The sequence below is a fragment of the Vidua macroura genome, chromosome Z (genome assembly GCF_024509145.1).
Source record: "Vidua macroura isolate BioBank_ID:100142 chromosome Z, ASM2450914v1, whole genome shotgun sequence".
Taxonomy (NCBI): domain Eukaryota; kingdom Metazoa; phylum Chordata; class Aves; order Passeriformes; family Viduidae; genus Vidua; species Vidua macroura.
This window is the reverse complement of record NC_071611.1, coordinates 58,791,676-58,815,285: the sequence shown is the minus strand read 5'-3', so window position 1 is coordinate 58,815,285 and position 23,610 is coordinate 58,791,676. Positions and strand designations below refer to the sequence as shown.

General features: G+C 38.4%; 1 protein-coding gene across 1 annotated transcript in view; it reads left to right on the top strand.

Annotated features, from left to right (window-relative positions):
- TRPM3 (transient receptor potential cation channel subfamily M member 3) overlaps positions 1 to 22,198 on the top strand; it is a 259,088-nt gene extending 236,890 nt beyond the window's left edge. Inside the window, exons 22-25 of the mRNA XM_054004438.1 lie at positions 9,098 to 9,248; positions 9,787 to 9,986; positions 11,150 to 11,282; positions 20,749 to 22,198. Of these exons, the coding sequence (XP_053860413.1) occupies positions 9,098 to 9,248; positions 9,787 to 9,986; positions 11,150 to 11,282; positions 20,749 to 22,198 (1,934 nt within the window). The remainder of the gene's footprint in view (positions 1 to 9,097; positions 9,249 to 9,786; positions 9,987 to 11,149; positions 11,283 to 20,748) is intronic.
- Positions 22,199 to 23,610: the final 1,412 nt, after the last annotated feature.

Sequence of the window (23,610 nt, the reverse complement as noted above, 5' to 3'; positions counted from 1 at the left end):
TTTATAAACCTCCTGCAAGCCATTACAACCAGAACTACCTGACGGATATTCTGGTCAGTGCCCCTCTACTGCAAAAACTACGTATTAGGGAGCTATTTCGTATACGTATACTGGAGCTATTTCGTATACGTATACTGGAGCTATTTCTGGATAAGAAAATAAACCTAGTGAGCATAGAGGTATTAAGACCCCAAAAAACCCTAGGGACCAGAAACACATGCAGGCCTCCGCCCCAAGAGGCATTATGAATTCAAACAACATAGCCAGTAACTGCTCTATACCAGCCCAGAGTAATTGCAACCAAAATATTATTAGAACAGGGGTTTTTTCCACTTTCTCAAGCCACGAGTTGGGCGCCAAAATATTTGTCCTAGTTTAGGGCAAATTTGGGAGAAAACCTCCAGGAGGAGCCCCCAGAAAGCAAACCCCCACGGCCCCTCCCCCACCTGGTTCAGGAAGAATTTCCTCAGAGAGAAGTGGAAAAAAACCTCTTTATTTAACAAGCAAAACGCTCCCCAATACAAAAAAAAAAAAAAAAAAAAAAAAAAAACCAAAAAAAACACCAACATCAGATGACAAAACTCTTTCACCGCCCTGAAGAGATGACAAATTCAGAAAGTCTCTCCTGGGAGTTGTCACCCAGCTATTGGTCTCCGGCGCTGGGGATGGCTGCTGCAGGTCACAAAATGCAGGCTCTTGGTGTTTCTTGGTGTTTCCCAGGTCCCAGTCCGGAGCAGGTTCGAATGGTATGCAGGAAAGGGAAAGGAAAAAAAACAGTCCAGGTTAAAAATTGGACTGCCTAGCTAAACTAACTAATAAGCAAAAGCAAAAGCCAGGGCAAAGCGAAAGCAAGCAAGCCAGCAAGCAAACCTAGCCTCTCCTAGACACAGACCATGGTGGGGGAGGTGAGCCAGCTGATAACAAGACAAAACAAACCTTCACTTTTCAGAGTCAGTCCTGAAGGCACAGAACATAATATCAGGCATAAACAGAACACACGACTGGGGATAGAAACACCATAACGTCACCCTAGGACATTGGCTAGCACAGAATCATTATTATTATTATTATTATTATTATTATTATTATTATTATCATTATCATTATCATTATCATTATCATTATTATTCTGGATACAGATGAAACCTCCTTTTTATCTTTGCTTCCCTACTTGGTTTTCAGAGGCAGCATGGCATGCAAGGAAGTAAGCAAATACCTATAATCACTAAATTTCTCACTATTTTTCACTTTTTACCCAATTCCCTAATTTTTATCCTTTTCCCTTTTTTATTTTTAAAAATTCATTAATTCCAAAGGTGTAATAGTTGGGGATATAAAACTTTGTCTTGCTCTGAAAGTATATTTTAGAGGGATAAAGGTTTGTACCATTAAAATAATACTTCCTTCTACAAGCAGAATGTCTGTCCCTCTACAAGCGGCCATTTATTAATACTGTACTAAGTAGCTACCATAGCGCAACAAATGTGGCAATTGGCTGAATAAAGTGTTCTCGTTGGTTTTTTTAAAGGCTGATTACAGTTTAGAACCCATAAATGTAAGAAATTAAAGGGTGTTTATGTATGGAAACAGGGTGGCAGGCTGCACACCCTTGCCTGAGGAGTTGTGTTATTTAGATGCACAATATTTAAATAATGCAGAAAAATGCAGAGTAATTATTTCTGAAGCTTAGGGAAAGCAAAATTCCTGGTGGCCTAAACTCCTTTAAATATAGCTATATATATATAATATAAATATATAATATATATATATATTATATATATATTTTATATATATAGTTTTAAATATAGACATATTGTTTTTCTGCCTGTGTCAAGGAAACTTGGAGTTGCAGCAAAAGTGATGATGTCAAAATTAAAAGCAGCACCTATTTCCTCCTTCCTGAGAGGCAGATAATGCAGGGAATTAGAATCAGACACTCTTACAGCACAAATTATGTACAGTATGTCATGTCTGTCTGATGCTCAGTTGTCTCAAAAATGTTATCTGTGGTATAGACTGGCAGCATGAGCAATAGTTGGTGATCATGTTACACAATCAAAATGGTCCAATAGACACTCAGAAGGTTTTACTAGTATAATCACTTTTTTCCACTATTTAAACATTTGCTGTTCTTTATATTTTCCACGTTGTTCTAAGCTAAATCAGCCACTGTATTCATGTTAAAGTGCTACAGTGTTTGTACTTTCTCAAATAAGCATGTTCTAAAATTGTTATGCTACATCTAAACTGCAATTTAACTTCATGGTTTAGAGCACATTCTTTTTTTAATAATTATTATTTTAACAAAAAAAAAGGAATTGCTTTGTGATTTTGTTTGAATTTTGGTGTTTAATATTGCTACTTTATTAGCAAACTTGGGTTTCAGTAAAAGTACTGATCATGGAAAAGCATGTTCATTTAAGCCACTCTCCTGGAAATCATCCTGGTATCTGAGAATTGTACAAAAAAAAAAGTAGGCTACTCTTACATTTCTAATTTGCTTTTTTTAAGAAAAATTACAATTAATTAATTAATTAATTAATTAATTTTTAAATTTTATTTTATTTATGAAGCATGCTATTAAGACTGACCAGATACAATGTCGGGATCCGTCTCATCAGCTGGCAGCCTTTTCATCCAGTGGGCCTACTCTGATTTTTATTTCAACACACTGCTAAATGCCTTGCTCTAAAACAGTGCATATTTACATTTTTTACCCATTGTTTCAGTATTCATATCATTTCTTAAGGAAAAACATGTAAGATGGAGTATGTGTCAGTGTCCTGTTGGTATGTGATCTCATCTTCAACTCAAAAGTGAGGACAGATTATATCCTCACTTCTGGGATTATGAACACATTATTCAGTGGTGGTGTTTGTTATCAGCGATGTCTGAAACTGCTAAAAACCTACAAATTTCTGACTAAAAATCAGTTGTAATGTGGGGCAGAAGGAGAGTAAATCTTTTGGCTCTCTGTTCAAATTTTAAGGTAAAGTCAACAAAACCAGCAAAATCACTCTCTAAGTAATTCCTCTCGGACTGACAGTTCATCATAATATGACCACTAAAAAAATCTAAGAGCCTTGTCATATTCAACGGCTTCATATAAAAAGATGTAGAACTAGAATGGCCAGCTTCAGTAATTCTTGGATGAAGAGAGTGTGAAAAGTGGGAGCCACCGAATATGCCTAAAACCTGCTGAGGGAGGAACCAGACAGTAACACATGGAAGAGTGACCGCTGCTAGCAATGGGAACATCCTAGGTTCCTGGTGCTCTTTCAGTCCCAGCTACCCATTAAGTCTGCAGCCCATCTCCATATGGGCTTGGGGAATGGGGAACTAGAAAAGACAGACTTTACTATCACAGTGTAATCATAATGGTCTTCCTCTAACTCTTTGAGCAGGAAATTAGTAGAATATGATCTATAAATGGAGGTTCAATTACAATTAATCAGACCAGACTTTTCCCACAACTATATCCAGATGTTCAGCTCATTCTGTGTAGCTGATCTGGCACAGACAGAAGGTTACACATACCATGTTGTCTACTCAGGAAGTTTTAGCAATTACATGAAAGAGTCTTTGGAAGCATGTAAAGATCAAGGAATAGTCAAGGTACTATAGTATACTATAATAGTCAAGCTACTTCATGGAAAAGTCCAACCAGTCCAAGTGAAACATCAATAATGACTGAAACCACCTTGAGCTATTGAGTTTTGACTTGGGCCTAGAAAACCCCAATTACCAAATATGGGATTCAGATAAAAGCTTAGACCTTAGAATTGGAAGCAGGCAGTAAGCTAATCAAATTTATGAATTATTTAAATGTCAGGAAATGAAAAATTAATATATTTCAGGAAAGGAATAATAATAAGAGCTTGATAAGTTGAAAAAAATAGACTGATATCAATTATGTAGTTAAGTAAAGATATATTATTATCCACTGATAGCTGGGGGAGGAAGGAGAATCTGAATCAGAGAGCTGGTGATGACACGTGCAACTGTCTCACTTTGAGGCTGTCTTTCCTAATCCATCTGTGCCTTGTGCTGCCCAATGGGATCCATGCAGCAGCACCCAGCCATGTAGCTACTTCAGTGAATACCTGTCCAGAAGTGGATTTCCCACAAACACTGTAAAATCTCTCCCTCAGTTCACCACACATTGGCACTTGTGTTGGCAGTTTTAGCCAGGAACATTGATAAGACAGTTCTCACCTGTGAAGAACTTTGTTTTCACCTTACAAAACTATCTGCCCCTCCAGAATACTATTGATGCAGAAGGATATAAGAAATACTGAAGAGGAAATGTGTGTTTGTAGATAGAGGACATAAGTGCCAGCTTGGGAAATGGCAGTCATCTGTAGAAAATGAACATCAGAGCTCACATCTTCCTGTATTCCAAAGGCTAAGCTGAACCTGCTGTTAGTCAACATGGCTTCTGGGAAGTTTTTCAGATTTTCCTGGTGTCTCACAGGTTGGATTTCCATCTGGACGTTCTTGCCAGATGACAGTACTTCACGAGCCATCTGGTATCTGAAGATCAGTCTAAATTGTGTTTGTTTCTTGTGTCTATTTCTGTTTTGGAAAAACCTACCTAGTTTAAGAGAAAAAGATGGGACCTCTTTCTCTTTCAATTGTATTAGAGGAATATCAAATAATGAGAATACAATTGTTTCAGAAGATGACAGATCCTTATACACAGGTTTTAACTATGCAACAATCTTCAGAGGAAACTATAATTACTACCAAAAACTTTTAAAATTATTTAAATTTCTTAATCTGTTAGATCTAAGTTTAGTAATTCTTTAAAATTTCTTAGTATAAATGAAAATTATGTACTAAACTCTTTATGACCTTAGAGGCTGCATGCTTTTCATGATTTGATAGGAGCTTCCTACTTGGCTTGTCATTTGCATGGACCATTCTGAAATTAAAACAAACAGAACAGCTCTGTACAAAACAGAATAAATCATATCTGTGGCAATACTTTTAATATTGTTAGACAAAGGTAGTGGATAAGATTTTTGTGCAGACTACACACAATTTTGAAAGTCACTCTGGGCTGGATTGCAGCAGTATTCCCATATCTAGCACTCCTGATGTTATAATTTGGGTTCTGTTTGGTTGTCTATTTTTGATGGGGGAAGGAGGAGAGTAGGAAGAGGAAGAAAGTACTCAAGTGAAGAAAAAAAAAATACAGGGATTTACTATAAATTATTGGTAAAATACCAGCAGATTGAAGAGACCCTTCAAAGTCACGTTTAATGTGGCCTGGGTCAAGAAGCAACATGGTCAGGATGCTGCAGTTAAAGAAACTTTCTTGAAGTAAGGAGACACTGTTCAACTCCCTGGATATTTCTACTGATGAACAGAGTAATTCTGTGAAATTTGGAGTTCGCAGATTTTAGTATTTTCTCCATCAGTAGAGAACAACTTTAGGAAGGCCACTTAATATTTTTGAGGGTGGGGAGAGGGTGGCAGGTTTCAATAATTACCAGCCTGGTAAGCTGGTAAGGCTGCTTAGACATTTGGTTCAGAAATTATAAAACACTTTCACATCTTTTGGGTTCATTGTGGGTCAAAATTGGAAGGTGCCTACATACTCATAAATAGGATGATGAAAGTGCATTAAAAATAACCAGACATGAATTTTAAAAAAATTGGTTTTTGTTATTTGGTTGCATTTATTTGTTTCTGCTTTGTTTAGAATTGTGAACATAGGAAAGTATCGCTAAGTTTATTGTGATTTCAAACAAATCAGTTTGTATCGTAAAAGCAGTATCCATTTTTATAGAAGTTTTAATCAAAGACAAAAAGCTATTCAGTGGTAGAGCTGTTCAATTGTACACTTTTGTCTCTTCATTATTTCCCACACCTGCTTTGGAAAGGTGCAGCTGTGGGAAGAATCATGATGCGGAAACTCACAAGCATCCTTTGCCAATCCCTCCACCCAACAGACAGTAAAAGTGAACAGTGCCCTTGTCATGACTGTAATTACAGCAGGGAAACTAATTCTTCCTGAGCTCTGCCTCCACATTAGGTCTGAAACCTACAGCAGCTTGAATTACTTTTGGGTTTTTTGCAACTATTTTCTGAACAGGAAAGAGGAAGGGTTAGATATGTAGCAAGAAAGGCCTAGCAGGAAACGGTAAGTGGAAGCTGGAAGGAAAAATAAGGATGGACAGAGATTGTGAAAAAGGAAACAAGGGACAAGGTGTCAAGGACCAAGGTGTCATCTTGACAGGTGTCAAGATGCAATGTTTGAAAGCTTTGTGAAGTTAATTCATATAATTGAAATTAAAACTCCAACCATTTACTGTTTTCTAAAGCCTAAGTTCAGGATATAGTGTCTGAACTTTATCCAATGGCCTGTAGGTATCTGAGCTGTTGGCTTTTTCAGTTACCTGAGATTAGCATATCATTATGCTACCAGAATTTGCTTCTTCAGTAAAGCATTTAGCTAGAATTAAGTATTCTGTGGTTTGTGTTAGAGCAAGGCTATAACGTCAAAGAGATGAGTCAAGTTTGCATACATGTTAATATTGTGCTTTGAAATATATTACAATATATTAATGCACATATTACAAAAATTACTTCATTTCTCCAAAAATAATTAAATTTTTTGAATGATGTTACAAATAAAGGGTGGCACAGATTCCTCGGAGGTGAGGCAGAGCGCACACCTTTAATTAATAGTGGGGGGAAAAAATCTTTGAAAATAAATGTCACAGTTTAAATATGAAAGAAGATGTTCAGTGATGTGCCATAGAACACAGATTTCTGCATTTTTGGACACATGTCATACGTTTTCTCCTGCACCTGAAAATGTGACAATTAAGTGGTGGCTTAGCTCTCCATTGGTAAGGCAAGAAATGAGTATTCCCGTGTTATTTAAAAAACTGCACCCACAACAAAACATGCAGAAGAGAAAAACTTCTGCAAAGCTTCAGGACAAGCTGAACCACAACAGGTAATAGAACAGATTGTGGAAACACGTCTGCATAGGAGATCTAATTTGGCCATCACTGAGTGGCATAAACCAACAGATATTACCCAAGTAGAGCTGGAGAAATATTTTTTGTCTTCTTAACTGTTTTTTTTTTCTAGACTAAATTCTATGTTTTTTAGGAAAAAAAATAGGATAATAGAGTTGGAATCAGAGTTGGAGATGAGCTTTTGATCTTACTTATCTATGGTTTAAAAAATGCTTTTCAAAATTTTTCTCATTACTTGGAAAGATATTATTTGTTCCGTTTTCAGCACAAAAAAGGACAACAGGTTTCAGATACTATGATTGTTCCATCACTGGTGAAATCATGATGGGTTTTGGTACTTTGTTGTATTAGACTTTGTACAACTGATTCAATATATGAGCAAGTAATGTTTCCACACAAACAGAGACATAAGTTTCACATTGAGTGCCGATAGCAAGAGATATTGAATGGTGCATTTTCCGCTGGGTGAAGGCCAAGACCAGAGAGGCCCACACTCCCAGCACCTCGCAGACAGTATTTTGAATGTCTAAATGAAACCACTGCTTGGAGCAGTGTGGAAATAGCCCTGCAAATGATCTGCAAAGTGATGTTGACTGAGAAATGAAGAATTGCATAGTCTCAGCCTGCTCCAGTAACAAAATGTGTTTTTGCAAACAGGAAGGACTGGCAACATCATGTGCCCAAACACAATGGAGCTGCTGGCAAAAAAGCAGTGTTGCTTGTATTTGACTCTGTGATTTCTTTTTCAGTGAGTTGAATATTTTTGGAGAGGCCATGTAGTCTTGTGTTGCATATGGCTACAATAGTTCTGTGTGTAATAGGCTAGTGTCTATATGTAGTGCCCAAAAGAAAGTACCAATATGATAGCTGGCCAGTACAGACATCCACAAATGAATGCCAAGCTCAGTGCACCGAGTTCAAAAGAATGTTTTTGAGAAGATGCAATGGTTGGTACTGGGAATGTGGATTTGTTGCCATACAAAGAAATTCTACATATGGCATCATCTAACCTCATTTTTTCATGAAGTCAGTACAAAAACCCCACTGATATGACTAGGAAGTGAGCTAGTGCTGAGCACTTCGGAAATTCCTCACTTAAACTTCTTTTTGATGGAGATGAGGGGAAGCTAGCTGTAGTGCTGTGCAAAATTTACTAAGATGGCTTGTATATGTAAGCTGCTGCTTCCATTATTTTCTTGAAAAGATGATTATGGAGATACACAGAACCATCAGGACTGAAGCTACAGAGACATAAACTGAATCCATGCTTGCAAATGCAGATTACCCATCACTGCACATGAAGGCACATTAAAACACAAGCAGGGAAAACAATTTCATCATGTTTTCTCTCCCCTTCCTTCAGTTCTACGACATTAATACCAAGAACATTTTGATTCCAATGTATTTGCGGAACAAACAGGTGGCATCTCTGCTGCATACATGTCCCTGTACCTGGTACAGTAAAGACTTGATAATCTCCCCCACTGTTTCTTGGCATACAGTCAAGAGTCCTTAATAGCAGAAAGTCATTTATGAGTATGTCCTAGCGGGGCTTGAGACAGTGCAGTGCACAGCAATAAATGTCTACTCTTTCATTTACTTTCATGGACTTCCTTTTCCTCATTTATCACATCTCTCTCAATCAATAAAAAAAGACAAAGTTTTCACTGTTAAAGAAATAATATGCAAGCTTTTTTTGTAGGATTAAACAATTCAATAATTTCATTTTCACAGCCACTAATTACCACCAGAATACCATATTATTTTGTATTATGTATGCAAACAGGCAGCTTACTCACAGCAGGCATGTGTCCTGCAAGAAATATCTTGATACCCATGTCACATAAAACACAATAAGAAGAACTGCAAACTCTAAAATCTGTGATACCAAGCATAAACTTCTGAGGGGAGAATGTCAGTGCCCTTGTTATTTGGAAGATGTTGCAGGCAGGCCATTATAAATATTTAAACTACTGAAAAAATAAGATTCATTCCCATTTTGCTTTTTGTTTGTTTGTTTGTTTGTTTTTTGGTTTGGTTTGGTTTGGTTTGGTTTGGTTTTTTGTTTTTTGTTTTGTTTTGTTTCTAAATTTTGTTCCCAGCACCTTGTGGTCAAAATGAAACCAGAGAAGACGGCAAAATAATCCAGCTACCTCCCTGCAAGACAGGAGCATGGATCGTTCCTGCCATCATGGCCTGCTACCTCTTGGTAGCAAACATCCTTTTGGTGAATCTCCTCATTGCAGTTTTCAAGTGAGTGACACATTGCAAAGTACTTGGGAGGATGCATATTTTTCACAGCCTACAAAGACTGCTGAGCTTTGGCATTGGCTGAGAGACATTTTCCAAGGTTGTAAGGGGGAGTGGGAAAGAGGCTTGTCTCCAGGAAACAAGGGAAATGCCAAATTTTTCACATTGTACTCAATTCCAAGGACAGACACCTAATGGGAACCAGGGCAAAGAAGCCAAATAAGGTTCAGTTATGGCATCATTCATTCCCAATGGGGAAAACAAGAATAAAAATACTTCCCCATCTCAATGGGATGTCGTAAGACTCAGGGATTGTACAATGAAGACATTTACAGTTGTAATGTACTTCAAAAAGGCTGATTGTCACCATGCTTTGCCCAGGCAAAAACTTCCTATTTTGTCCTGCTTCCTGCTTTCGTGACAAGAAAACATTTGCCAGTGTTATTGCAATGTTTCAAGTTATGATGCTGTCATATCATCTTTGGCAAAGCACCCAAAACCATGTTCAGTCTGATGCTATTTTCCTCCCCTTGCCTTCTAGCAATACGTTTTTTGAAGTCAAATCTATATCAAACCAAGTCTGGAAGTTTCAAAGGTACCAGCTCATCATGACATTCCACGAAAGGCCTGTTCTCCCACCACCTCTGATCATTTTCAGCCACATGACAATGATATTTCAACACCTCTGCTGCAGATGGAGGAAGCATGAAAGTGACCCGGATGAGAGAGACTATGGATTGAGTAAGACTCAGATAATGCACAAAGGGGACTTTCAAATGCTTTTCATAATGTCTAGTGCTTGACGTGCATGAAGTCAAAGTCCAGCATCTTGATAGCCTTTCCAGGAGAGTAACAGCTCTCACCTGCAAAAACCTTACCTGAATAAGTTAGTTTTACCTGATTTGCCCAACCCTTCATTCTCTTTGCAATGTTAAGGAGGCTGTGTTTTTCTGGAACTATTTGGGGTTGTTGCCTGTTTGTTCCTTCAAAGCAGAGAAGTTTCTTTTGCTGCTTACTTTTGCTGTTAGAGGTCTGTTATTGCTGGAATTCTTTCCACTTCATCACAGTTCCAGCTTTATTTTTGAAAATACAGAGCAAACAATACATACTTCCCCTGAGTGCACTTTTTGCCTAGATAAGCTTAGGGATGGTAAAAGGTAATTTTGTTTACATAGTCTCTCCTTGACTCCAACTCAGACTGGAGGAGTAGTTCCTCACTAGGCTTTAAATGAAGTCCTAGAACCATGATGGAAAACATGTTAGATTATTTTGATAATGCTTTCCTCTTCTCTATCTAATTCTTCAAGGCAGAATATCTCCACCTTGCCCAATGTACATGCTAGAGGCAGGGAGCTAAGGATGTGTATCTCTTCCCAGCATTCGCCCATGCCACAGCCCATTTCTCTGTGAGGAGGGAGCAGGAGTCACATGTGGCACTGGAGATGCAACCAGATGGCTCTCCTCCCACTCCCATCACACTGCTGCCTGCGGATGTCAGTTCTTGCCACGTCAGACAGACCCCTGTACTCTCAGACTCTTTTCTAGTAGTATGATAATTTCATTATATAACTATTAGGTTACAGGTGGCCTTTGGCTTTCACCATTTGTCCAGGACCTCACCAGCAGCTGTGTTTAGATCCCATGTAATCAAAACATACTCACGTTTGCTCAGCATTTGCCTGCTTAAGTGCTTCTGCCTACAGAATCATATATAACTAAAGCTACTAATTCAGTAATTAACAACAATTAATTAGTAATAGATAGTAATTAATCTATCTGCTTTCATATCAAAATGCTACATACTTGCTTATGAAAGTTTAGTCCATGAGTTTCACAAATAAGAATGTATTTAGTTTCACATGTTAATATTTGCCAAATTCTTATTTCTCAATTTTTTTCCACAGAACTTTTCATAACTGAGGATGAATTGAAAAAGGTCCATGATTTTGAAGAGCAGTGCATAGAAGAGTATTTCAGAGAAAAGGATGACAGATTCAACTCCTCCAATGATGAAAGAATCCGTGTCACTTCAGAAAGGTGCACTTTTTTGTTCTCATAAGTTGATCTAGAAATGTGTTTCTGTCACCAGTCTCGCTCTTTTTTTTTTTCTTGTAAAAGGAAATTAAGTCGTTTTGGTAAGTCTTAATTTAAAAGTAAAGTTATAAAATATTATGAGTTTATTTTCTCTTTTTCTTTCTTCTTCTTCTTTTTTTTTTTTTTTTTTTTTTTTCTAAAGCAAATGTGTTCAAGGCCAGGCTAGATGTGGCTCTGAAGAACCTGGTAAGGGGGTAGGTGTCCCTTCCATGGCAGGAGGGTTGTAACTGAATGATCTTTAAGGTCTCTTCCAACCCACATCATTTTATTAAAAGTTTTGTAAAAGGGATCTTTTATCCAGTTGTATTGAAGTATAACTGATGCAGTGAGAGGCACCAATAATGCTTGCATTTCAGTTCTTAAAGCAGAATTTCAGGGCAGAAGTAGTCACAAAAACACGGGAGAGTAAATTAGAGTTCCTCAATGAAAAATATGACTTTAGAGTTTATCTGTGACTGATTCAGACAAGAAACAAGCCTCATTTCAAGATAGCTTGGCTACTAAGCCAGTTTCATTGGAAACAATAGCAACATGGATTTTAAATACAACAAGACATTTCAACTACAGCAATGCACAGAGGGGAAAAAGCAATACAGTAATTTAGTGGAAGTTGCTAGTCTTCAAATTCACCAGTCCTAAAAAATTCTAGGTCTGTTGATCTGCTGTGGTGCTCTTATGCTTTCATGGAACACTGCTGAGCTCAGCTTTAGAGGACAAGAGTTTGTGTTTGATTCATAGCACTTTTGCCAATAAATATTTTAGGGTAATATTCTGTTAGATATTCATTAAACTTACAAACCAATGAATGCTCCACTCCTGGAAAACTCCATCTTAATTTGAATAACAGAGAACAGGTGAGTTGTCATTTTCGTCAGTTGCACAGATGTAACACTCTTCTCCTTCTACATAATCTTCCAGCACTGCCCCCGCTTCAGCTATGCCTAAACTATAGGCAAGGAAAGGCATGGAAACATGCTGTTAGTTTGGTTTCGAAATAAACCTATTCCAGAGCAGGAATAGAAGATATAATATAATTTAATCATCTGCATTACTGAAAATGAAAGCAGTCCTAAAACATATATTGTAGAAAAGGATATTAGAAGGGAAGTTGGTAAGGCATGGAATGGCTACCTTGTAAAGGATGGCCAAGTAATCCAGCATTCCTGAGACTGGAAGAGACAAATGAGGGATGAAATTATAGTGGTCTATATAAGTGTGAGTGTAAGGAAAGTGTGATTTCTGACCTGAGCAGAAATCAATTGCTTGCTGTCACACTCAGAACAAGATACAGGGGAGTAACAGAATAATTTAGCAGGATCCTGGGTTCAAAATAAACAGAAAATAGGTTGTCTTTTTTTCATGCAGTAAGTAGTGCAACAGAAGACATTTTTGAAAGATGGTGAGATCTAAAGGAAGCTGATGATGTCAGCTAAAAGGCTACATGCATTCATACAAGACTAGACAAGCTTATGAAAGAGAAATCCTGTAAGGAGTGCTAAATACATAGAGGTTATGTTGAGCCTGAAAGTTCCTAATATCCAAAAAAATTTAAAGACTGAAGAATATACAGGAGGAAAAACTACATATATTTCAAAGTAAGATAGTAGATAAATTGGTCTGTGGTCCAACTGATCACCTTGTTTTTCATGTGTTCTGATAGTCCGCTGGCCAAAGAATTGGCCAGAACTGAAAAATCATAGATACAGGTTCAAATTTCTGAGTATAACTTTTCTTTTGGTGGCCAAGGAAGGAATATGTATGTTTGAAGACCTGTAAATAAGAAGTAATCTAGCTAGGTCCTCCGTACATCATGCAAATGCTGTAAGTCGTTGACAATGAAAACATAACAATCTGCCTTTTCATTCTGTGTTGACCCTATTTTATAGGAAAAGGGTCCTTATCACTAATTTAAATGAAAAGCTTAAAGTACCTGGTTCCAGAATCAAGTTCATGAATATGAATCCTAAATGAAGACAAACACCTGAGCCTCTCAGAGAAATAGCTCTTTAAAAATCCATTTACCTTAGCCAATAGTTTTAACGTGGAGACTAGGGTGCTCCAGCTCTGTAAGAGAGATCCAGGCAGTGACTCTCTGGGGTACAGAGGTCATTCCCAGGCCCACTCAATGAAGTCCCAGGTGAATGCAGTTCTTATTTCATAATAGGCCTGAGGAATATTTAAAAGATGCTTGAGGAATCAGGGCTATCTGAGTATTATACATAATACATTTTAGAAACAGGCTGTCTGGGTCTTTTATTTTGCCTGCAGTCATGACCAGCTCCTCTTAAATCTAAAATGCTTGTCTTGGTTCTAGCCCAGGCGGGGTTAATTTTTGCAGTAGCCAGGAGGGGGTGGGAGGACTCTGAGGTTGTTTGATACCACCTTATGTCATTGCCAGGGGCAGGGGAAAGGGACTCTGGCTTCTTAGGAGGAGGGATTCCTTGTGGTCGAGAAAACATGATGGATGGAACAGTCTGGTATTGTTTATTGTCAGGGCCTTTTCACTGTAAATAATTTCTCCTTCTCCTCCTTTTCCTTCTTCCACCTTTTTTTGTAATTCTATTGCTGTTACTGTTAATTTTCTTCTTCATTGCTGTTTCCAGTAAGTCATCCTTATCTCAAACTTCACCTTTTGTTCCTCCAATTGGAGCAGGGGAGGGGAAGTGGCAGCATAGTTTCTAAACTGGAGAATACCATTGCTAAACCATGACAACACTAGAATTATTTTTTGTAACCTGTGGAACATTCAAATATGTAAAATCCAGATTTGCACTTTAAAGTTTCTTTATAGAGTTATCATTGCACAAGTAACAAGATGCAGAGCAAGGAAAGCAAAAAAGATTCAAAACTATAGTTTCTCTTCCAATGTCCAGTCACTAGCCAGTAGTAGTAGACCAAGTATAATACCCATGTTAGAGCCATGAGATACCAGTTTAGTCATCTGTCCAATTAAGTCAGCTTTATGTGGTGTAAAATTGAATCAGATAACCCTGGAAATGTGAGTGAAGTTCTTCCCAAAGATCTTTCATTTACAAGAAGATGAGCATGCTGTTAGGTTCAAGAAGGGAAGGGTTGGGACAGGCCCTGTGTGACATAACTGCACCTGGACCTGGACCTGGACCTGGACCTGGACCTGGACCTGGACCAGTCACTGCCTTCTCTCACCTCTGTGCATATGTGATAATGCCCCCCTCTGCTTGAGCAGCTCCTACTTGCAGCTCCTACTTGCATCAAAGTGCTCCAGGTCCTGCTAGGAGGAGGAACAGCTGCACACCCTACATACAAAGCCCAGTGTACTTGGAAGCAGGAGTAGAGGGCTAGCACTGGAAGGGAACTGCAAGATGGGAACAGAGTCTTGCTTCAAGCCTCAATGTGTCACAGACAGGTCAGGGGCTCAGGAAATCAAAACAAGAAGAGATCCTGTGCATTGATGCATTGACCTGGGTGTCAATGAATTATTTCAGGTATGCAGTCAGGTGCCGTGCTGGGGCAGGACCACAATGTCTTGTCTGACTCACCTGCAATAAGCTTCACTTCATACTCTTACCTTGGAATAGTCCACCCTGGCATCCTGTGGGCCTGCCTCAGTTCAGGAATCTCCTTACTTCTCTTGTAACAACAGACACCACAGAAGTCTCCACATTTGATGTCTCCAGAAAGAATCCCTCCTTTACTTGATCACTTCACATTCAGAAATTAAAAGCATAGAACAACACTTGATGTTTGTCTTTCCTTGACCTCAGTACTAAGCAACTGAGAGGAGCAGCTGTTGCTGGGAGAGTGGGAACTACAGAGAAAATTTATTAAAGAAGCCCTGCTTCTTCTGTCTTCTGACTCTGATGGGAAGAAAGAACTCTACTGTGTATTTAAACTCCTTCACAGAAAGGGGTCTAAATGAAGATCAGTCCTTCCTTAGCCTCAGATTTTGGCAACAGTTTAAATTTAAGGAATCACTTTGTCTGGCAAGTTCTAATGATGGCAAATCAGATATACTTATTTAAAAATTAATTATTTAGTAAACAGACAAAAGCTAACAGACTAAAAACCTTAATCAGAATTAGTTACTCCACAGTATATAACTAAAATAACTACTAGTAGATTACAGCATGAAACAGTGCACTATGTCAAGGTACCTATATTAAAGCTAGCAAAAGAAAGAGTATTGATTAGGAGTCAAATGCAATTTACCACTGAAGTGATGATAATGGACACAAATGCCTTCACTTAACCCATGGGGAGTAACCACCAAGTAGGCTCCTACTAACAGGAGAATCTTCACACATTTCGAGGAAAATGTATACAAGATTTCTGCTTTGTGAAGGTTTTGTGTGGCTTTTATAGTTGTAAAGTGAGTGGTTGTCAGTCAGAAATGCAGTCTGTCTTGCCTGATCTCACTTCAACACTAAGATTTTTATTGGCATTTGGGAGATGCTAGACCAGTGATCATGGCACCAGAATCACTCAGTGATTATTCTAGATTACACCCCCTGAAATACAAGACAGCTTGTCCTGTTTGAGTTAACTGATTGGCTAGAAAACAACAGATGTGGGGGGTTAGATGTTTGCTACAGAAGCCCACTATCTGGGATTTCACACAAGCATGTGGAAGTAGCATCAGGTTATTGATACATATCAGATGAAGTTATGGACTAAGTGGAAAAATATAAAGCAGTAGAAGTCTGTAAGGTGTTTCCTTTGAATGCATTTATCAAAACATGCATGTGAATCTCCTGAAGACCTGTGAGGAAAGCTAAGTTGGACAAATTCACCTCATTGCAGTGGAAGAATCACGACCTTTTGTGGAGAATCTTCTTTTCTAATCACTGTAATGCATCTTGACCAGAACAAAGACATGTGTAATATTATCAAAAAAGACTGCACTGTTTTTCTTGATCTGTCATAAGTCACTGAAATAATCACTTCAGTAAGCATTTGTTCCATGTGAACAGGTCTCAACTCTTTCATACCTGTGCAAAACCTCATATTGCTTTCAAAAGGAGCAGGGTCACATCCTAACAGTATTTGAAAAGCAGATAAGCTGGTTAGAACAGATATTATTACGTCATCTTTGGTACTCTGTGATATCCATTAGTACAACACTTTATAACCTGCAGTGCAATTACATGTACAGCATCTGTGTGGATGATGACATAGCTATTATCTTGATTTCAGAGCTGGCAGGATGAAGTGCACAGAAATAGCTTTGTGTTGGTAAAAAGGATTGACCCTACCAGGCCCACCCAGACATGAAAAATGACAGCAGGAAAGGTCTGTGACTCTGGTGGTATCTCTCTGTGGTCATAAAGAGTTTAGTGGTCTTAGGCTCCAGTGGGAATGCAGCCATGACAACCTAGCTTCCTTAGCCACAAAAAATCACTGCACCAGGGAAAACTGGCTGGCTGCTTGCATCAGCACTGCTTTACCAAAAAAATGTCAGGCAAAGTACCCTGTTACAGGCTTGGGAACTGCTGTCTATGTTTTATTTAAATACAACCATTCTACAATCACCTATCACAAGCTCAGTGGTATCTCTGTAAGTGACTTTCATGTCAAAGGTCATGTCAAAGATTTTGAAGTATGAATGATGTCTTAGAAAAGGATTTTGAAATATGACTGATGTCTTAGAAATGGACCTAGGTCAACAAAGAGACTTGTGAATCTAATTCTAGCATTGCATTAAGAGGTCTACCTCTGAAAAGAGTGCCTTACTCCCATTAAAGAATTATTTTAAATAAATTATTGATGAACTAATGTGCAAAGGTTAAAAATAAAGAAACCAAAATGAATGCCATCAAAAGTCATCATCTCCCAAACCATAATTAAAAAGTGTTACTGCAAGTAATATAAAATCCTGGTCAGGTTCTGAGTTCTCACCTCATTTTTTAATATTGTCCTGGTAAAGTCCATGTTTGTTTCACTATTAGAAATTTTTGAGCTTCAGCAGCACACCTTGATGCATGTTTTACATGTTTCTCTTCTCTATTCTCTTCTCTGTTTCTCTTCTCATTTTGTTAGCATGGCTTGGCACTTTCTAATACATTGAATAATACACTTTCTAACACATTGAATCTTGCTGCAAGGAAAAGCACAGGTGTGAAGGAGGCATCATGGATGGATATTGAGGGATTTGCTAAAAAGGTTCATACTTGATCCTCAATAGGCAAAATAGGAAAAAGAAACCCAAAGCAAAACTTGGGCATTCTTATTTTTGAAACTGTGTTTTTATTCAAAACTATTCCTAAAGGAAATGCAGGTCAGGTTGTCTATTCACTGAGTGCAAGAATATTTTCCTAAGAATACAGGAAAATAGAAAAATTCACTTATTAAAACATTTTAAGGGCCAGATTCAGGGTGTATTTCTTCAGACCACATCTTCCTATGTCCACAGTGTTTGGGTGATGTGATTTTATCATATTTCTCATAGAACATAGTGCTGTTCTGTAGGATGAATGATTACAGAATTGAACTTCAAATTAATAGAAGAGAATATCACTAATACAATAAATATTTGTTAAACATTCTGGAGTAGCCATATTTTATATATATGTATATATATATATATATATAAATGTAATATATGTAACTAAAGATGACTAAGTTAGTGTCTTTGGGGTTGGAGGAGACGATCATCTTTCAAGCTTTCTTTTTGTGAATAAAATTCTATTGTCAGGGCTCATGAGGTATAAACACATGCATGCATTTTTCAGTTACCTATGCACATCTCTGGTTACCCATGGTTTCCAAACCCAGACTGCTCTGTGCTTATCTTGTTACATTTCTCTATAAATTTTCCACACTATCAATGTGAACACATTTGTCATCAGATCCATAGCAACCAACAGACCACTCAAAAAGTCTCTCTTCGCCTTGTCTGACATTCTGTGCCACTGACAGTAGCTGCTAGATCACATTCAGGGAAGGCAGAACAAATACATGAACATCTACCAGCAAGGTATTATTCTAGGTTCTCCTTGGGTTCATTACTTGTGTTCAGTAGCATTGCACAGCCTTCACATAAATGCAAGATGCAAAACTTACCTCGCTATGGACAGTTCCACTGATAGACCAACTGGCTATGTTTGTATTAAAAAATATTTCACTTGTGTACAGCTCTCAAAGCAGGAAAGAAAAAACAAATCAAATCAAAACAATGGCAAAACCAGCAACAACAACAAAACAGCAAGACCACAACCAAATTATCCAGTTAGCTTTAAATAATGTTATAAATTCACTCTAATTCTTGGTAACTGTTGCTGGGGTGCAAGGTTTTTTGTGGGATGTAATCTGAGCTGCAATTGTCCAGTAAAATCCATTAAAATTTTTCCTTATGTCTGACAGCCCTAAAATTGCAATGTTTTATCTGTTCGTCATCTTGAAGCAGTTCTTATAGGATCTGAATGTGGGGTGAAGGACTCAATTATTGGCTAATAAATATTTCAAAAGTATAATTGCTTTTATAAAATAGCAGTTCATGTAAGTAATAACATGAGTGAAAATTCAACTGCTTCCCACATAAACTGCCTTCACTGTGGAATCACATTCTGTACTTAATGACATTAATCTGTTTTGTTGGAGAAGCTGGTAGAACTAGAAACAGACTGGTGCCTAAATGATAATGAGTAGAATGAGATTCCTTGAAGCTACCAGTTTGTTCCTTAGCAGTGATTACTTGATCATTTGTCTACTGAAGACTGATGATAGCAATACAGATGCTGCTGCACATTTAATTTGTTGTGCTTATGCCTTCAAAACTCAAAGACTTCACAGGAAAAGCCTGTATTTCCCAGGAATGTTAGACTTTCTGTAGTGAGCTGAGTCATACTCCTCCCTGTCCCCTCCTCTCCTCTGTGGACAGGTTCTGTTCTCAATGCCACAAGGTAGTCAGACTTCAGTGTTTTACCAGAAAAAGTTCTGAGCATTAGGTAACATGCTGTCTAATATTCTTTGCTAAAATCTTCCCCTCTGTACAAATAAGAGTGTTGGTGTTGGTGTTGGTTATGGTGTTGTCAGTTCCAAATCACTTGTCCTATTGAAAAAATAACTAGCAGCAGTAGAAGATGATACTTACCTCATGAGAAATCCTGGCAAAGGCTTATGTGCCTATTAACTATGGCAGTGTGACTAGTAATATTTGAGCATGAATTCCACTAACTAGAAGACAGTAAGAGACCTGTGATGAAAAAGAGTGTGGAAATTTTGCCATTTGTTATCTTTTGCCTCTTTGATCATTTTTCAATGTCTACAACAGTGGGGAAAAACAGAACCTATCAGACACAGAGAACTACATAAACTTGTTGCTTTTAGTACTTCTTCAATGGAAATTGGAAGTCCCAGCCTGTCATAGGGATTACAAACAGAGAAAATAATTATAGAAGTTTCTTATGTGCTACAGGCAATTTCATAATGTAAAATTTTCAGACTCTATAAATCCTTCAGAAGACACATTTTGGAAGTCAGAAAATTGAAGTGGTTAGTAGCCACTGGCATAAATCTATACACAATTCCCTAAAAATTGAAAATATTTTAAAATGTGACAGATCAATGATCTAGAAAAGACATACTAAAGTTTAAATTAAATTAAAAATACTTAATCTTACATTTAAATTATTACCCATTTTTAATCTACCTTTTTATTTATATATTATGATAGCAGCTGAAAACTAAATTTAAAATCCATCATTTGAATCCTTAAGCTAGGAACGCAGACTACCCAAAGCACAATCACAGTAATGGAGCATGTACCCTGTTGCAGGCTGTATTTGGCTTGATCAGTGTTTCTCCTCCTTGCAACACTCATGAATATTTAACTCAATATGATATATATTCAACAAAATAACTGATATTTCTTTTTTCTACAAATCTGAGCTAAATATTAATCAGAGAACAAAGAAACTATCTCCTTAGGTCGACATAGGACTCGGCAGTATAAATCTGGGGCAAACATGAGGGAAAAATACAGCAGTGCTCTCTTCTGTGGCACATTGCTTTCTTTATTCATTTAGCTATCTGTGATGGTCCTGACTGTGGCACAACTGGAGACTACATCATGTGGCACCTGCTTTAAGTATTATTCATTCATAATAACCTAATTAGAAGCTTTGGAAGCAAAGAGGCAGTAATTCATAGTAACATTTATGAAATAAGCCTCCTGTCCCTGGAATGAGGCACAGCCAAACTCCCTCTGCACTACACAGCTGATGCCCCTGGTTTAATCCACTGGAGCAGTTCCCTGAGTGTGTAGCATTTTTTTTTTGCAAAACCTCTGTTTAGCAGGATTTTGAAACAGATAAGGTGGTGTACATTGCCTTTGGGGTTTGAGACGTATTTGTTTCCAACTGGTTTGGTGTCCTATTAGCTGAACATCACTGCTTTGTAGAAATTTACCTGTTTAATTCTTCCCTTTGTAAAGGGTGGAGAACATGGCCATGAGACTGGAAGAAGTAAATGAGAGAGAGCACTGTATGAAGGCCTCTCTGCAGACTGTTGACATCAGGCTTGCTCAGCTGGAAGACATGATGGGACGAATGGTGACGGCCTTAGAAAAGATGACTGGCATTGAGAGAGGCGAGACAACTAAGATCCGATCCAGGACCTCATCCGACTGTACTGATGCAGCCTACATTGTAAGGCAGAGTAGCTTCAACAGTCAGGAAGGAAATGCCTACAAGCTTCAAGAGAGCATTGATCCCACAGGAGAGGAGTCCATGTCCCCAACGTCACCTACAGTCACACCCCGCTTGCGAAGCCACTCCTTCTATGCAACAAATATTAAGGACAAGTGTGGGTTGGAAAAGTTGGAAAGTATTTTTAAGGAAAGATCTCCAAGCCTGCATCGGGCAATCAGTTCCCACTCAATAGCAAAAGAAGGAAAGGCTCCTTTACCCCCTACCAGCACTTTGTCAATTGCCCCAGACTCCAGAAGACCTTCATCTTGTATAGACATTTATGTTTCTGCCATGGATGAGATGCATTCTGACACAGAACCTCTCGAGAGCTCCATAAATATTCTTGGTCCTGAAGATGCAGCTCTCCCAGCTCACATAGCCTCTTCCCTTTTAACTAATAGTGCATACATCAGCAGTACAGCTGGTGAAAAGATCTCTGGCAGGAGTCTTGATTATGAGGAAACTTCTGGAATTGAAACAAGAGCATTTTCTTCAGACTATTCACAAATCACAGACTGCCAAATCCCGTGGGATTCAGACCCTCCCTTGTATCATACTTTAGAGCGATCTAAAAGCAGTCGTTACCTGGCTACTACTCCATTTATTCTGGAGGAAACACCAATTGTGAAATCTCACAGCTTCATGTTCTCTCCTTCTCGAAGCTACTTCAGCAGCCTTGGCATCCCAGTTAAAACAGCAGAGTACACAAGTATTACAGATTGCATAGACACGAGGTGTGTGAGCGCTCCCCAGGCCATTGCAGAGAGGGCCAGTTTCCCTGGAAGTCTCAGGGGCAAAGTGGAAGACTTGGGATGCTGCCACCCAGAGAGAGAAGCTGAACTAACCCATCCAAGCTCTGATCATGAGGATATTGAAGTCAAAGACAAGAAGGGAATCCCCTTATCTCCTCAAGACAGCAGTGTTACAACAACTCTGCCCAACAGCATCCCACTCCCAAAAATAGAGCGAGCCAACAGCTACTCTGCTGAGGAGTCCAACGTGTTGTATGCACAGCACACACGAAAGAGCTATTCCATCAGTGACAAACTTGACAGGCAGCGAAACACAGCAGGCCTGAGGAACCCCTTGGAGAGGAACAAGTCTTCAAGGCCAGAGAGCAGAGGGGACAACCTGTCCATGAGGAGACTGTCAAGAACTGGGGCCTTCTGCAGCTTTGAAAGCAAGCACACTTAGGCTTATACAAAGCTCACCAGCAGTCGAAGGGTCATCTGCTCTTCAGTCTGTTTTTCTTAGCAGAATTTAAAAAAAAAACCTCACATCACTCCATGTTGAGTACAATTGGCATTAGCCATGGGTCAAGGGAGCACATTTTCAATCTCAGCATCACTACTGACATACTCCACCTTGACCCAGTTGACATTTGCATTGCAGAAAAAAGGGAGGGATGAAAGCTTTACAAAACCTTCAGTAAACAAGAGGAATAACAAGCCCCCTTAATGAAGTCAGAAGACATAGATTAATAGCTCCAGATATCTGCATTTTATTAGAGGGTATCCTAAGACCTTTTATCATTATTCAAGTTTTTAAGATGCAGGAATTAACTGGCAAAAAAGAAATGTACAAATTAGATGTTCCAAACTTCAATCACAACTTCTTTTCATCTATGTCACCATTGTGATGACTGGTGAAAAGCATTTGTTACTTCTGTAGGAACTGGCAGCAAAAACACCTAAAGTCTCCCAAGTCCCTTGCATCCCACACTTGTGGAAATGAAGAAAGAGGAACACAACAACAACTATAAATGTTCACTTGTCTCCTTTTGTGTCAACTTCTAGTGCCACAGAAAGTTTATATTTTCAAGAGCGGAAAGGGAAATGAAATGCTTTTTTTACAGCAACTTAAATGGAAGAAGAATTTATGTTAAAATGTCAGGTGATTTCCTGTGTAAAACAGGCATTCTAGATTCTAGCACAGGTGAGCAAGCTCAGGATGAATGTAATTAAGTGGAATAGTATATTTTTTTACTACATTTGTCATCAGTATGCTGTCTCACTAAATCAAAGGATATGATGAAACAGTAAGAATAGGATGATCAGAGCAGAGCATAGTAATAGTGTCCAGTTCTCACTGCTCAGTTTAATTATATATATAAACTGGGGAGATTTATCCACCATGCTGCCACCAGGTTCTTCTTGCTCTTTCATTTGAGCTGCTGATTCTTCACATCATTCCCCCACCTAAAAACATACACCTTCTTTTTTCTTTTTTTTTCCATGTGAACATAGTCCTATTTGGACTTTTTAAATTATATAGGATTTATCAAGAAATCTGAATCCAGATTCATGTAATTAGACTGAAGCTAGTTAAAGGAAAGCATTTTTGTCAGAGGACTGGAAAACACTAGAATTTCTATATACTTCTAAGGTAAGTAAAAGAACCAAAGTGAAACTGCAAGTGTCTGTAAACAGCAAAATCATCAGTTGTGAGTAGGCATCCACCGTTCATCAGCATATCACACAGTGAGCACTTCTAGTAGGAGAAAATGTGTCTGAACGGTAGTGCAGTTACAGGTTTTGGTTGAAGACAAGTGTAACTCCACTGACTCCACCCACGTTCCAAGGGCCCACATTGTCAACCAGAGTTTC